The following is an 18,064-nucleotide window of genomic DNA, read 5'->3' on the forward strand; positions in this document are numbered from 1 at the left end:
GACACTTTTTGTCTTTTTATTTGCTATATTTTGCTCAATTTTCGGGCTTTTTTTTTTCCTAACCTCAAAAGACTTCCCACAAAGTCAGTGAGAAATGTAATAGAGTCAAGAGAGCTTGGGCCACGTTCCTACTGTTTTAAAGCAGTGATTTATAAGGGTGATAGAATCACACAGTTCTCCAATACACATAATCTTTGTGTAACAACGTCCAAGTTGCCTCTTTATTTCTGAGACAGAAAGCATAACTATGGTGAGTTCTAAGTGACATTGGAAGGTATCCATATTGCACAGCATGACTAACATTTCTGCATGCAAACATCTCCAATGACAACTAGTCAAGTGGAAGTAAAACTTTTCTAAATGCAAAGATAATTAACCCCACAATAACATCCTACTGAAATGATGCATATAATTCAAATTTATTAGAAAAAGAGGTTGCCATTTTATCCGGTTGACAGTTGTACTTTAAAGTTATACAATCAGGCTAACCCTATAGAAAAGCTTTATCATCTTCAGCTTACATAATGAAATTCCTGCCAGTCTTTTCTTTCTTAAATAGTTTGTATTCCATTAAGAGTGTGCTAATAACTGAATGAAAGATTTTATAGGTAGCTAACAGGCTGTGAAGCAAACAGTTACCACTTAAGCACCTTGTAAATCACTGCAATTTTAAATAATTTGCTAAAGGATGACTTTACTGAGCATAAAGTCATTCCCCTTCTTGAAGAGTGCTTTAGAGAAAAATAACTCTAATGAAAGAGTTGTTTTCTTTAAATGTCCTGCTTACACCTTTAGGTTGTTCTCATGAAGAGACCAGTTGAGCTTTGAGGATAGTGAATTGGAAGAAAACTGATGCCATTGGGTACTGCACTGAACTCAATAACTATAGTTTTTTGCGTTCTTCCTGAAACATATCCAGAAAACAAAACAGGGTTTCCTTTTTTTTCTTGCAAATAAATAGGAAAGCCCATCTGAGCCACAGCCATAGGAAGCAGAAAAGCAAAAAGACCTTGTTCTAGTCATGTTTTCCTGGTAGCCAGCTGTTGGCAGCTGGTGCCCTCAGCCTCTGCTTCCTGAGAAGCAAGGATTTTCTCAACTGTTTGGCCCAGATTCCCAGTTAAAAGTATCCCACCCAGTGCATAAAGCTCAGTTTCAAATATTTGACCTACCTCATTGGTAGCATATATAAAATTGTCCTGTATATATGTATATGTGTACGCAGACACATATAAAAAACAAGTATCTAGTATTTTCTTTTAAGAGAATATAAATTACTATGAATCAATACCATGTGCAAAAGATATAAGGAAGAAAATACATTAACACTTAGAATCATAGTGCTTTGTGATTTTCGTAACAGGTAACTTTTGTTAACTAGGTCTGTATTATAAGAAAATAAAAAGCTCTCATAAATTCTTAATTTTGGACATCCTTTGATACCAACTCCCTCTAATCTAAAAATAACATAAAGCTTAGGTAATCATTCAAAAATCTATGCATACTAGCAACATGAGGTAAATAATGTTTAAAAATATATATTTAACTCAGATACCCAGTTTATGATTGTTTAAATAGAGTAGGTCTTAGGAAGCAAAAAATCCTTTTTAAACACATTTTCTCTCCAATATATACTTCTTGGAGATTTAAAGTGAACAAGGCATAAAGTCTATAAAGGTTTTTAAATATAAAGTAAATGGCTGAAGATCAAAAGTTGTCCTACTAAAGGGTTACATGAAATAAAAAAATAACAACAAAGAAATATGAGTTCATTAGTTTTATGAATTAGATTTTAAAACTGCATCATAGATATATTTTTCAAAAGAAGACAAAGCAGATTATAATATGTTTATATGATATATATGAAATAAATTGCTACACAAGAAAATGTCACATTTTAGAAATGTTTCACCATATGCTAGAAATTTCTTCTTTATAAGCTCATTATCCAATAGTAGCTCTCAAGAATAAAGTTCATTTACATGTAAAATAAGAGTATGGTCTACTCTTTAAAGGCACAATGATAAACACACCAATTTCACAATTACATTAATATGAATATTTGCATAATCTGCCTTCTACACCTGTTCTTAATTTGAAGCAGCTGCAGAACAAATCACACCACATAATCTGAATATGCCACCGAGTCACATAAACACACCAATCCTTCTTATCAAGTTTTTGTTTTGTTCCATTTGCATGCTTGTTTTGAATTTACATGAACCCATAGAAAAAAGCTTTTTGGTTGGACAATTTATATTCATTAGAGATAAAATATAGTGGTTAAACTGCCTTTTTTTTTTGTTTGCCTTTTTTTTTTACTCTTTTACTGTTTCCTGTAACAATGAGCATTTAATTTCTATGACTAGATGAACAACACATAGACACTCAATATTTTACAGCTTATTGCACTAGATACACCTCCAGTGAAGTGTGTTAAAAACATCTGCAGTCACCATATAGTACAATAAAAGTGTGCCAACAAAATTCTTATGCTCTAAGCAAAATAAGAAGGAATGGTCACCACTTCATTTTCTTTCAAAATCACTACTTTCCACTTTTTGGAAAACTCTGAACTTTGTGCCAGCAGCATGAAAGGAACAACATAACCACAGTTGACTGATAACTCAAAATGACAGTTCACACACTAATGACACATTCTTCCTACATGTATGCTGCTCCTTTTTTGATATACAAACAAGAAATAATTGAGTAACTTAATACATTGACTCTCTTCCTATACATTCTGACTGTCATTAGGCCCCATTCTGTAATGTTAAACTCATTCAAACAGAAAGAAAGAAAGATGACAGAAAGGCAGCACATGTGGGAAATAACTGAATACATCACACATGCCTGATACAGAGATGATCGTGAAGGATAACACCAAATGCAAAATGCTAAATACTAATTCTAAATTCTTTTTCAGCGAATAATAAGTAGCACAGACACAGAACCCAATGCTCTTCTTTCCACAGCCTCCTCAGGAAAAATAACCTGTTACAGAGCCTGTGTTGCTAATGAGGGTGTTGTCTACAACCTCTAAACTGATGGTTTTGCTAAAAGGAGAGAAGACTCTTCTGTGTTTTAGAACAAATATTTAGGATGGATATGCCTTTGACCTGGGATCCATGATCAAATACTCTGCTACACATAAAATTCATATCACCAAAATAAAGTCCAGTTATAAATTGTTGGGCTGTGTTTGAACAATCTCAGCCATTCTGACACTGAGTCATCACTCAGTCACAGGAGCTTTGTAATATAGGATATCAGCTCCTCTGGTGGCTATCAAAAAGTGTAAAAGTTTTTATATTAAAGTGATAATAGAGATAACATTGTACTTTATATGATTCTTTCAGTGCAGAAAAGAGCATGGCATCTGCCTGAAGCTGTCACGTCAACGTGAGTTGACACTGCTTTTCCAGGTCTTGCCTTACAGCACAAACAAGTGGGCATCTTAACTATCAGCAAAATCAGGCACTGCAGCAGAGAAAAATGATAACCAGTCTGGACAAGATGTAGGACCATGCTAAGCTGCCATCAGAAATGAAAATGGGCAAAGAATTAGACAAATTATTTTGAGATTTTTTGATATTAAAATTGTGTATATTTAATTTAATAGTAATCAATTCCCTGTAACACAATAAAAAGGAAAAAAGATTTTGTAAAAGAGAGACATTCTACAATGTGAAGCAGAGGCCACGCTGCATACCTCCTGGGAATCATTTACTTTGATACAGATGTCTGGTACTTCCTAGTAGGTGACTTAGCAGGATTCTGGACTGGGAAATTTCTTCCTATTCCTTTCTTCCACCAAATATTTAGCCTCTCCAGGCTAAAAAGAAATAAAACAAATTTCATAATTTAACATTATTATATAGGTTGACTGGATGAGATACTGCATCAGTCTTTGCTGAGCATGGTTCTAGGCACACTAAGAAACATCCCCGTAGTTGAGTCAAATGACTCAGAAACTCTCTGTGCTGATGTAGCAGAAGAAATTGCACTGTTTGCTATAGTCCTACCCAACCAGATAGACATGTAAACTAATATTTATACCTCTAGACACCACATAACACAATCACACATATACTTACAAAACAAAATAAGAAAGAACAAAGTTAAACAGTTCCTGCACATTAAACCAAGGTTTGTACATCCAAAATACCCAGTTTAGGAAGAAAAGCACCTCCTGATGTTAAACATTACTAGAAACCAGGATTCTGCTAAAGAACAAATAAAAAATAAAAGTCAAAAATACAATCAAATTTGTTTTAAAATAATTCTACCAATATAATAACATGTAGAATCTGGATAACATGCCCAACATATTGCAAATCTTTTAATATTAGATTAAAAACCCTGACAAGTGCATCAAATGACACAACATGATACCTACATCAATTTGTTCATAGTTCGTTTCAAATGCAAAGCTGTACTGTCATTTTAAAACTCAGAAAATTCTTGAAAGAAATCTCTGAGGAGTTTGGTACGCACACTTTTCCATGAGGGTTATAAAAGCAGCTATTCTTCCTGATGAGGCCTTCAGTTCCCTTCATATTTTTTCCCAATGATAAACACTCTTATCAAAGGAAGAGTGGGATGGATGACTACACTAGGGAGAGTTGATCAGCAAAAAAACCGGCACAATCTTTTATCTAAAATTAGCCTCAATGTAAGAGATGTAAATCATAAATTGCCCCCTAGGAGTAAGATCATACCCTAATATTTCATATAAGTCTTATGGTTAAGGTGAACCATTTTATCATAACCATACCAAGTACTGTTTCCTCTCTTGGATCTCTGAGAGAGTGGAAACATAGACATTGGTCTTAGGAAAACGGAAACCCAAAATATCTTTTAATTTCTAATACCTCCTAGTACAATTTCTTTGCTGCTTTTCTCAGAGCTGGAAGAAAATCAGGGGGGATAAAATTGTTCTCAGTGAGATCAAACATATAGAAGATTTACTTTTACATTGAACAATTATTTTTTAAATGTATATCTGATATTTTAATTAGCAAATCAGTATAGCCAGAAACATACCAAATACATGAAATACAACAAAAATGGCTCAACTGCATATTGAAATAAATATTCTCTCAAGCTATGTCTGTGTTCTGCCACTAAGTTACTCCTTGTCATGTTCTTTTAGTATAAACTTAACTTTCTACGGCATTGAAATTCAGCTTATTTCAGAACAGGAGACAGTCAATAACAGACTTGTATTTTGTCTATTTTCATAGCAGCATTTTATATAAGGTTGTATGTGGACTATACCCAACAATAAAATTAAAATTATCAATTATACCTAACTTTAATACAGTGTTTCATGGTTGCTTTCACTAACTTAATAGCAGGTGATAGACTGATACATCAAAAGAACAGAACCTACTTTAAGAACTGTGTTGTGTTTTTTTTTAAATGCTCCCTTCACTTCTACAGAGGGCAGTCTTTTTCTCCTTTTTTTATTGGTTGTAGGTTATTTGAATAGGAACTGAAGACATAAAATTTGGAAGATCCTTTTCCCTTACAACTGGAAAGACACAGCAGTCCTGTATCTAGGATCAAGAATCTACAGATCTAGGCTTCACTGCCTGTATGGTCAAAGTAGTAACATAGCTACAAACTAATGGAAGAGCCATATAGCTGCTTCCAATGGAACTGAGTATTACCTTTCCCTTTATGAAGAGCCCTTTTTTATCACTCTCATATCATGACACGTTGAGCATCTGAATGACTCTGTGGTGTCAGAAAGTGGTTAGGTAGCTTGAAATTGTTTAAGGGATTAACTATTTTTTTTGAGCACGATCAAACTAATCCAATCTTTTCAACACAATGCAGAGTAATCATAGCTAGCAAAATGCACACTGCATCATCCTGATGTCAGTATTGTATCACAAAGCAAATTGTTCCTTAAGAGGTTGGACTGGGAAAGGTTAGATACTTTTAGGGATTTTAGTCTTCAAGTACACTAAAAGTAGTTGTGAGAAGTCCAGTGGACTATGATTTGTAACATGTGAAGTTTGCTGGTGGAACCAGACTGTTCCTGGAGGGAAGTCAAGTCACTTGGATGGCCAAAAGCAAGTCATCAGGAATTAAAATATGTTGGTTTCTGGATAGTGCTTGAAAAGATGGAAGAATGGCACACAGAATGAAACCAAATAATAATTTAGCCTACTGGGCTGCCTTTACAGTGGTCAATACTCAGTGCCCAGAGAGAACAACCACAGTGACAGACAAACATACAGATGGGTTCCAGAGCTTGGATATATATTGCTTGAAAACCTACATCATCCTTTCAGTTTAATTTCATGTCTTACTCCATGAACTGCAACAGAACAACTACATCCTGTGAACCCTCAGTACTTGTAGCTGTAGCTAAAAGGCAACTCTGCAGGCATAAAACACAAAAAATGAACTACAAGAGATGGAGGGATAAAAAAAAGAGCAGAGATACCTTAGGATCTGTATGGATCATATCTCCTTCTCCTTTACTCAGTATTATTCAAAACTTGAGCCAGTGGATTCTGGTATTCCCTGAAAAGTGTAAATAATGTATACCTATACCTCGTGCTTACACAGTTGGGCATGAAATACACTCAGAGATGTACGAGTATAAACTAGTTGCCTGCTGTTCAGTCCCACTTCAATAGGTACGTCAATGATGCATGTCTCCACGGGCCTCTACAGTTCTTTTGCCTCCTTGCACTCTGCTAGTGGTGCCCAAATGCACTGTATGCTCTCTGGGTATCTGACTCACATTAAAATTGTGTACAGTTAATAATACAACAAGACCCAAATCTCTAACCTAAAGCTTTTCATAACTACTAAGAAGAATAAAATAAAAGTTTCATCCTAACAATGAGATCAAAACTGAGGATGAAATCTACTGCATTTTAATTTTAAAAACAGTGGGTGTTTGACCGTGGACTGGTGGTCAGGCCAAGTGTCTAGATAAAAACCGTTCCTCATTGTTTTTTCTCTATCAGAGGAAGCACACTATGATTCTATAAAGGATATTATTCTTATGTAAAAAACCCTGAACATTAATAATTAATAATAACACTAAAATGTTGATATGTAATAAAATGAAAATCACAACAATAAACACCCCAGAATGAAAAGAGGAAGAACAACTTATTCACCTTTTTTGTGGCACCGTTCTAAAGGCTCTGTGGTTTTGGTGTAATCACCAACAGAAAAACAAGGACAATATAAAATGATCTGCCAGTTAAAACGAAGGCTTTCAAAACCCTTTTAGAATTTCTGTTGACAGTTTTACAGACAAAAAATAGTGACTTAAGCAGCAAGGATTCTTCCCTGAAATATGATTCTGTTTATGAGTTCATCCTAAAATCTTTGACATTCACAGAGATTTAACTGAGAACCAATTTCTGTGCAAATCATGTATCAACATCTCTGACACATTTAGATCCCACCTTAACTACAAGAAGGGGTCAAATTCTGCTATCAGTAAAATTAATTAGAGTTTTCATTTAAAAAAGCTGAATGATTCCACACATAATAAAAGCATTATCAAATCATTTTGTGAGTTTTCATTACACTGGAACTTATTTTAAAGATGATGTCATTACTGTATTCAAACCTTTCCAAAAAGTACTTCCTATAACTACTCTCTTACTATACTCACAGTAAAAAAAAAAGAAATCCAGAAAATCAAATTAAATTTGATAAATATCTTATATTGACAGTCCAAGTCCTATAATCAATTAGCATATTTCAGTTTATCTTGACAATGTTACCAAAATCTCAGAGGATTAGGAAATTAGTCTTAACAGCTGCCTGTTAAACAGTATTATTTCTGGACATATTTTAGGATACTATTAGTTACAAATATTAAGGCTGATACAATAGCGCTTATGTTTGTTAACTACAAATATTCTAAAGAATCATACACAAAGTCATAATTATTTGTTTCTAGAGGTATTAGCTGTAGCATTACAGTAAAACTGTACCACACCAGTCCAATTACAATGATTGAATACTCACTCAAAGAACTCTACGCAAGTATTCTCCACCCAGAAAAAAACCGCAAACCAGAACAAAACAAAACATTTTCCTAGACTAAACTACTTTGCAAAATGCTAAACTACCATGACTTTTCTTAATGCGGAAAAGAGCCCTCTCTCTTAATCTTGACTCTGAGACTTATTGGGTCATATTATATGCCAGGCTCTAAAATAGTTGCAATAATAATGATCTCATAAGTGGGCTGTTAGACTAATTAATTTTATTTTCAGGCAGTGTGAGACAACCACCTCAACACTATAAACACTCTAAAACATCATGAAAGTAGGTATTTTTCAAAGAAAAAATATTTTGAAAGTTGGTGGTTTTTTTTTAAAATAAATTCTGACTCTTGCTTCATTTGCCATGAAAAGCAAATTAGTTTTAGAATGAAAGTCTTCCTATTAAAAATGCCCATATTTATTAAGTCAGTGGTATTTCTTACAAGTCTTACTGATAATTATGAAGTCAATACATTTTTGTATCTAACAGCCTGAAAAAATTCAGAATATATAAAATGATGTGAAAGATACAGCTACTTAGATTAGGCTCATAGAAATCACTATCTTTTGTTGTAATCTAACAAGACAGGATTAAAATAAAGAAAATGGTCATACACTGAAAGTGAATTTAAATAGATGAAATATTGTGAACTTAGTATGGTACCTGTATTTTACCGTATTCCAGTTACTATCTAGTCTTCAGTGTTTTCTATTCATGAAACAGGCCATACAGACAATAAAATTAACTTTTGAAAAAAATAATAAACTATCATGTTCTTTAAGGTATGTAATGTAAATTTTATATTTTTAAGAAGGCATTAAAATCCCTTTAAAATAATCTGTTGATATGGTGCACCATGCTTATTGAGAGATCAGCACACTATTCTGTTCCCTAGAATTTTGCTAATGGCTTCAATGATTCCTTACCTTTTTTAAGAAAACAGCAACAACAAAAAATCCCATAACACTACAGAACTAGAAGATACTTTCTGAGGTTTTTTTTTTTTCTTAATTACTCTAATTCACACCATGTAAATCCCTTTCTAAGCCGGTCAGGCTGTATCCTTAAGTAGGCAGTGTGTATGGGGGGTGGCTATTGGTGCCAGCACTTCTACCAGAACAGTATTCCAGAAACTCTCTTCTCTGCATAGTGACAAGCTTTCTTTTTCATAGTTCATTCATGTTTACCTTAGCTACATGAGGCTTTTCATAGTATCCTACCTTACTCTTAAAACAGAAACATACATTGTTTTGCCAATGACTTCACACCACATATTCTATTACGAAATATTTTACTTTAATTTGGTAATTTGATTTGGTAATTTGATTTTTCACAAGCATCCATCCCATAGCTATCTGTGCACTATAGTACAGCTGCATCAATTTAGAAATCACTTTTACAAGCACAGAGTTGATTTTGATATTTTTTTTCTGACATTGTGTTACTACATTCATTCTCCTCGATATTGTGGAGGCTGTCTTTCCTATAAGACTGAGAGTATATTTATTGAATAAATGGATTTACTGTGAACACTTAGGGGAAAATCTCATTCTTCATTTATACTTCAGGTTCTTGGTAAGATCCTTGAAGCATATTGATGTTGCTGACACACTGTACAGTTCCCTTTGTACATATATTATTATACAATTGCTTTTCAAAGCTTCACATAATCAAGTAGTAAAGCACTGAAGTAGTGTTTAGTAAATTTTTTACCATTAATTCTCTTTCATAACACCTTCATCTGTTTATCTGAAGAAAATCATATTAGAAGCATAAGAAGGCACAAAAAGTCTTAGAATATCAAAGTGGCAATTGCTGGACAACCCCCTTTCACAACAAGATGGGCTGTTATGCTTTTCCACTGCACTATGTGACTGCTTTTTCAGTAGCACACATAGTAACGATTTTCTTTTATAGCATTACTGTGAACTGTATGATCATTTGGATTATTTTAATAGTTTTTAATACAATTTTGCATGTATACAGCCCAAGTGAAGGCAAACTAAAATTAACATCTCTGTTGACCTTGGCATACATTCAGATTCCTGATTAGCCTGCTCCTCATACTCCCAGTAAAGTCAGCCTGCCCGGTAGAGCAACTGGACAACTATGACACAAACTACAAAATGTCTAACAATTAGAAAATGTCAAGTAAAGAATTCAATTCACAAATCAAAAATTAATCCGAAAAGTATGGGAAGTAATCTGCTCAAGGAATGCCTTGAATAGTTGTGGAGAGAGACTGAATTTTCATGTGCAAAGTTCCATATGATACTATTGGCTGAAGAACCTTCATTATTTAGTCACAGAGCTTTGGTTTTGTCAGAAAATTTCCTTGACTTTTATAATTGCCTGATGAAATGAAAAACCTTCTGGCTGTAAAAAAACAAAGAGACTTTCCTTAATAATAAATTAATTAATTTTTAAACATCTACACCCAACTAGAACATTCACAGAATATTTTGTTCAGTTGCTTTTCCTGCTTTGGTAAATGCTAAATCAACGTATATTAATGCGTTTTTCAAATTCAAGAGTATCAGGAGACCCTTGTGTGAGTGGTGAGATCCTAAACTGGCACAATTAGGGCCCTGCCTGGGAGCAGACCCTTTAATAGAGCCGCACACTGAGTGGTGAACCATTCACACATTCCCTCTCAGCTCTTCACAAGCTTTTCTGGGCAATGAGCCAGCTGGTAAGAGAATCAGGCTGATCCGACCTGTTGCAAGAGACTGGAGAAATGGCTCAAGGAAACCTACACCTCCCAGCATCGCACTGCAACTACTCACACAGCCCAAAGAAGAGCAATCGCAACCATGTGTGCTGGTTGCACCACGAGGGCTAGCAGGGACAGAGCTTTCAAGCTGCTCAAGCAAGGCAAACAAACTTCTCAGTAGTGTTTGGAGACTCCTATAGTTCATTATATAAAATTCAGACCACTTATCCCATGCACAGCACTATTTCCTGGTGTCAGACAGGCTGCACATTCTACCTTGAGGGAAAGATGAGTCTGCTGGTTTGCCATGTAAAAGCTGCCATGAAAAGACCAAGGCATTCTCTCCGAAGGTTTGCCTTTCTAAATCTGAGTGAAGAAATGTGTGTTCTCCCTTTCCTCCCAGTCCTCTAGAAGTAGTAGAATCAACAAGAGAGAAAGGGGGAAAGGAACGATGTGTTAGTGATGTAGGTGACAACTCCTGCACAGTCACAGTAATAGAGTGACACGTCAGACCCTGCACAGACATATGTTTAATATTAAAATGCCTCCTGAAATCCCTGATCACATAATAATACTGATTAGTATTCTGCATATTCAATACCTGTAAACAGCACTTGCATAATATCACTATGTGATAACTTCTTCTGTAATATTTTATATACCTAAAAATTACAATAAAAGATAACACCTCAAGGTGACTGATATAAACTTTAAATTAAAAAGGAAACCGTATTAACTAGTGCCACTTTCTTAATAGATGTACTTTTTTAATATTGGAAATTTTCAAGAGTAAAATGTGTCTTATAGTAAATCTATTAGTGAAAGATTTTACAGTGAATGGGATGTGATGCAAAATATGGGTTTTCACAAGTAAAAGAGGCTATCAAAGACAGGACATAAGTCTTGGGAGCAGGCTATCTATATAAATAAGATTTCCCAGTAAGTTAGTAATACTGACACTTCCACTGTAAATGAAAGAAAAAACTTCCAAGTTTTTTTTCTTCATTACTATATTTATCCCTCTACCTTAGTGGAACTCCTGTTTTCTACACTATGTAAGCTTGAATATGGTTATTTCTCCTTTCCCTTCCCCCTACACCTTACCTAAAAATAACTCCCTGCCTTCTCTCCATCTCTTGGCGTTACCCGTGTCTTTAAAGTGGGTATCACTGATGCAAATTTCTGCACCTTAGAGGATAACTGCATATTCTTCCTAAGAGACTTACGAGGGAAAATGGGACTCATGATTTTCAGGCAGCTATCTTCCAAATTTAATTTACCCCAAGCCTCAATGTTTGCTTATATGTAGGCCACACATTTCCTCCAGAATTATACTCAAGAGGGAGAAAGACTGTTTATCACTCCATATTAAGCATCTGCATCTTTCTAAATCAGTGCTTTCTACCATGTACAAAATCCTCCTACTTCTTACGCTTAGCAGCATCCGTTAGATAAACAGAAATATGTAACACACAGTTTTGGAAAGACAGTTTTAGAACAGTTAGATTTATTTCTATTTTTGTTGAATGTAATGCAAAGAAAGCTCTCTAAGTTATATCCATAACAATTCTTTTGCTGTTTTTAAAATGGGAAATTTTTTACTGACATTACACATGCATGGTTGAAGTCCATGTACATTAAATCAGAGGATATAATTTAAAAGCAGTGGGTTTCGCTTCTTTTTTTCCACATTCTCTATGTCTTATCTCTCATCAGCTCCTTACATATGTTTAAAAAAGTAACTAAAAATTACAATATAAATTATATGTTTGGTTATTATTATGTGCAATGAATTTTAAATTCAGACCCATATCAATAACCAAAGAGAGATGACCAAACTAGAAGAGAGTAAAGCAAGGAGAGTAGGTTAAAAGAGACTATGAATATCTTTTAATCCTAAATTTTCCATGCTAAATTTTTGCATTTTCAATATCTTTAAAAGTAATAGATCCTTCTGATACTATGCAGTAATGCAATAAACATTAAGTAATTAAACTTAAGTGTATACTTACTTTTCCCAAATTTTACCAAATGATTACACTTCAGTGAAGTGCTCATGCTAAATAAACAAAGCTTACCATAACAACTCAACACTCCATACAGCATGATATTTATACAACAGGCTTGGTACACACTGAGCTTAACCCTTTGATTCCAGGAGTCATGATTTCATGACATGCCATCCTCTTACAGAATGCATTAGTATGATGTTGAAACAAATCTTCTAGCCTGAAGGAAAAAAAAAACCTAACCAATTCATGGGACAGAAGATAATTACCTATTTATTCTAATTGAAGTCTGACTGTATGAAAATAAGCTACTGCTCTAGAGACATTACAAGGAATAAAAATAACTAGCCTTTTCATAGCTCTTAGAGCAAACATGTAAAATCACAACTAAGTGTCCAAATCACTATGCTATGCAGACAACAACAGTATGTGTATCATGGACAGATTAGTCTAAGCATCAAGATCGCCTACCTGGAAGGGAAATACTTGCAATGCTGCACACAAACACCCTTCCATGGCAGAAAATTGACAGTGTTTGCCTTTGGGTTATGCTTGTGTTCAGCGAGGTTCTTGAAGTACCACAAGTTTCACTCAGGACTGTAAATGTAACATGAAAATAAAGCTTCCAGTTTTAAAATTCAAGCTAGATGACACCGGGTTCTTCAGTGACCACAAGGACAGTGACTTTCTGCTCTAGGAGAATGATCTACAGGTTCTAAGAGCCAAAGTGACATTTTACCAGCTATGCCTAATATGGAAATTTGGTGATAAGGAGAGAAATCCTTGAAAGCAGTCAGTTTACTTCACAATGGATTAACACTATCACAGATTCTCTAGGAAAGAAAAATATTCTGAAACAAAAAACAGTACTTCAAAAATCTTAACCTTACTACTGCAATGTTTTGCTGGATGCACAGTAAAGAAGTAAATGCTATTAACTCATCATATGCAGGTTAACATTATCCTCAACTCTCATCACAAACCCTCTGCAGCTATTTTGCAATATGTCATTAATCAATGTATGTACTGATTGGATCCATTCAATTGGTGCATCAGTGTAATGAATGGCATATATAAACATGCTTCAAATACATTTATTCGGATATCTATATATGAAAGTAAAATCACTACCAAAATTGGTACTCAAGCTTGTCAAAAGGGATGTTTTTCTTCTTCTGTTTTACATAAGACATGCTAATGGTTACACCATCTGCAGTGTGAAACCCAGACAAATGCAAATCAAAGTAATAGTAGATCAAGACAAGTGTCCATTTAAAACTGTAGTTTTTGCAGGTATTCTGTTAACTCACAACCTAAATATAAACCTCCTGTCCCTGAATATATAGGATAACTACTAGACAAGGGTAACTTCTGCATCAGAAACTAAACCAAAAACATTTTCCAGTACAACATTCCACTTTTAAAATAGATCACATAGTTAGCAGTAAATTTATAAAGGTTTTCCATGAGAATACAAAAGACACTTAAATTATTCTAGCAAAATATCAGCAGTTCCCCTAAAACCATCCCCTCTGTAAAGCACAGTAGAACATGAAGACTTACCCAACACCCTTTTTTTGCAAAGTTGAGGACACAAATTTGAAGGTTTCTTCAATCAGCTTTCAACTTGCTGATTAGCTAGTAGGTGCTGTAAGTCACTAAAATACTTGACGCATTATGGAATAACAGAGACAACATACATAAAAGCACCATATGCTACTTCCCCCCCCAGAAAAAGACGGCCACTAAAATAAGTAGTGTTTTTTTCCCTCTTTGGCATGTGGAACAATAGAGTGGTTTACATCAAAATACAGGGCAAAAGAGATGCAATGGCAAGGCTTACCTAATACCCGAATTTGCCAGCAGATGTGTGAGTTAGTTTTAAAAGTTCTATTACATTTTTACTAGATTTATAAATCTGTTCTAACATATCTCCAGTTGCCAGATTAGTTAATTGCTCTGAAATAGAGGAAATTAGATACACACTAATTTTAAAGTATTATACAATACTGGGAGATGTCTGTTTTCTTAAGCACAAACACAAGTACAAGTATTTTTGTCTTATAAACCTTATACACATTTAGCAATTCCTACTGCTAGAAGATTTTGGCTAAAGCTGCCATTAAATTTGGCATAGTAAATCAATAATACTGTACAACTTTATGACCCAATATTAAAGTATTTGGTCAAACAGGAAACATGTTCAAAACATGAATTTCCACTATATAATGAATAATGAACAGTAAAAGACAGAAATACAAGTGCATTTTCAAAGGACACATTTTCAAAACAACCTTTTCACTAAATAACAAAATTAAAATGGTGTTTGTGCTCATACCTGAATTTACATGGTATTTGATACATAAACCAAAGTCTGGGAGCAAATTCCATTTTCCCTCTCCTTTAAAAATGAACCAAATAAAGTGTTCAAGGCCAATAAGAGGCGATGTGTACACGCTGATAATAGAAGAATAATTTGGAAACATGAGCAGTAATCTAGGCTTTAGAGAGCATGTAACAATTCTGAAAATAAAATTATTTGCTTAATTTTCTTCTTCCTGCCTCACAAGTGTGACTCATGAGATGCTGACTCCTCCTGGGAAACTGATGCAGTACAACTCTACAACATACCAACCCATGGCATTTAAAGGCATCAGGCCAAGGTTAGTGCTTTGGGAGCATGAAAGCACAAGACTCCCTCTCCTATCTCATCATCCTCTGGGTCCTGTGTATGGCTGCCTTTTGTTTCCAAACATGGTTTTCTATCCTTTCATCAACGCTTACCACAAACAGTGCACCCTCAGACTTCTTTAGCCTTGAAAACAAGGTTTAAGAATGGATGGAGAATGTGAACAGAGAAGTCTGTAGCTCCTGAACTGCTTTGGTTTACAAGGTGTAGGATTCAAGTAAGATCACTGGGAAATATATACTGGGAAAATATCGCTATTTTTGCCTGTTTCATATACTTTCCTTAGTGTTTTGTGTAATCTAGTTTAGAGACAGGACATAGGGCAAGATGGATCTTGTACACTTCTGGGACAGTCAATCGTATCTTTCAGTACAAGGAGGTGGCAGATTAAACTACTTTCACAGTATTTATTAAATCAATCATTTCCTCTATTCAACCAATTCAAGATCACCAATTCTGCTTCTAAAAACTTTAAAAAACTATGTGGTTCATAAGCTTCTGATTTTATGGCTACTCTTCTTGTATGCCTTTAGTGTAGAAGATATTTGATATAAAGCAAAGTCAATGGTGAAGAATGGAAAGCTGAGAAGGTCCCACGACTCAGTCTCTGGACTGGACTAAAACTACAGCATAGCAGGATGCCAACATGAGATGTTTTCCTTTTTTCCACTTTCTTTAGTCATATTCCTAAGTTCTTGTTTGGTTCTGAGCAAATAAATACAGCTTTAGAAGTATATTTGAAGAAAGCTGATCAGGAATGTGGAACTGTTTGTTGTGCCCAACATTGCTTCACCAGGTTTTACAAAGAAAAGGAGACAATATGAATAACATACAAAAACTGCACAAGTGAACGAATTTCACATCTCCCTGGTGGAGAAAAAGATAAATTCTAGAGCCTGGGGTACTCCATTATGCACGACTAAAACTAAAAATGAGATAAAAAAATCCTACTTCATCAGGAAACAGGGGAAGACCCAAGAGAATAAAGGCACACTCAGAAAAATACATGTGAGGAAGAGAATGATAGGATGCTTTTTTAATTTTCTGAACAAAATAGAACTGTCTGTAACAAAATATAATTCAGTAGTTAAACACTCATATTTGGTCTACATGCAAGAGAGAACAAGTTTTGCCAGCAGAATGCAATTTCATATGGAACTCTGAATAAGGAAAAAACGAGTTAATACCACAGAAAAGACTCACTCACATAAAATTTTTCCAGAATAAAACTCTCTTTATATTTTTACTAATAATGCATTTAAAATAACTATTCAGTAACAGACCTTCTATTCTATTGTGAACACAATCTGAAGCCCAACAACATCTTAGTGTGAAACTTAATGACATATATTTTTTTCTAAAATGGCAGAAGCAGCTCCTTCATAATTTCATGTAGTTGTGCTGTTAAGTTTCTGAGCACTTCTCTGTTTGCTACCTGGATATAGTACCAAGGAATGATTTAGGGTTTTCTTTCCCCCAGATAATGTTTTACTCTTATTCTTAACACATTTTTACAATTTAATCTCTGTATGTATAAAAATCCCATACCAACTTCATTATGTGTCTATAAAGAATTAATGTATACCAAAGCAACTGAACTGAGTCTTAGACCTTTTAAGCATCTGTAGTCACAAAAGGCCTTTGTAACCAATAGTGGATTTTTTCTGTGAAGTCAGCAGCAAGAAGCCTGTAACCTCCAGTATGTGAATAAGCACATGCATGCTATTAAGAGTACAGGAATTGGCACACATCCCTTACGTGTGAGCAAGCACTCTTCCCTGAGATTAAGGCCCCAAAAGCAAAGATTCTTTACTAACCTGCAGCGGTCTCTGTTTCTCACTGCCCTTAGGAGACTTCAGTCCACTTGTCTGTTGCTGTAAAAGCAGCTGCCTTGCTGCCTGGAGTGCCTAAAAGTAAAAAAAAAAAAAAAAAAAAGCAAATAAATTCAACCAGTTCCTAGAAAGAAATGAGTTACTTATTGCTAATGTTAGGTAAAAGTCCAATTGAACAAACATAATCTCCTCCTATTTGATTTGTATTTGCTAGATTTCAGACTTCAGGGGTTTTTTTTACTTAAAACATTAAAAAAATATTCTGAAAGTACATATATAGGACTTCACTAGAATTTATGGATGTACATGAAATCCTGCAGGAAATAAAGTTAATTTGTTTGAAGTGCTTGAAGAGGAAAAATCATAAACTGCATCAATAGCCTCATTTCCACAAGGAACTTGTCTTTGAGTGTTCAACTAAAATGCCCACTCCCTTGCAAATTATCATTCAATTTGCATTTTCATATTACAATTTGAAGTAAAAGCAAGTAGACTTCAAGTGTTACCAGAAGCTGTAATTAAATTTGACAAATCAACATCAGATTATCTTGAAAGTGAATTAATAAGGATATTCATTGAAGATTAAAAACACTTTTTGTACTTACAATTCAAGGAGAAACCTCTCATTTGATAAAAAAAAGAGTGCAGTTTTAATGCCAAATAAAAATGAGTGGTTTTAATTTGCATTCTTAGGAAAATCAGAGAACAAAGAAATTAGTACTCAACCAACCAGATCAGGCTCAGGGATGACAGTATCCCAATCAAAATAGATGATGTTTTCATTTAT

At 34.5% G+C, this 18,064-nt stretch overlaps 1 protein-coding gene across 8 annotated transcripts in view; it reads right to left on the reverse strand.

Annotated features, from left to right (window-relative positions):
* FOXP2 (forkhead box P2) overlaps positions 1–18,064 on the reverse strand; it is a 411,711-nt gene that overhangs the window by 100,115 nt on the left and 293,532 nt on the right. For 7 of the 8 annotated variants that reach the window (XM_017817863.1, XM_017817866.1, XM_017817865.1 and 4 more), the window contains one exon: positions 17,263–17,352. In XM_017817863.1, the coding sequence (XP_017673352.1) occupies positions 17,263–17,352 (90 nt within the window). Of the gene's footprint in view, positions 1–17,262; positions 17,353–18,064 lie in introns of those variants that run through there. The other variant, XM_017817870.1, reaches the window with a different exon arrangement.

The sequence above is a fragment of the Lepidothrix coronata genome, unplaced genomic scaffold (assembly GCF_001604755.1).
Source record: "Lepidothrix coronata isolate B3197 unplaced genomic scaffold, Lepidothrix_coronata-1.0 Scaffold63, whole genome shotgun sequence".
In the NCBI taxonomy this organism is placed as follows: Eukaryota; Metazoa; Chordata; class Aves; order Passeriformes; family Pipridae; genus Lepidothrix; species Lepidothrix coronata.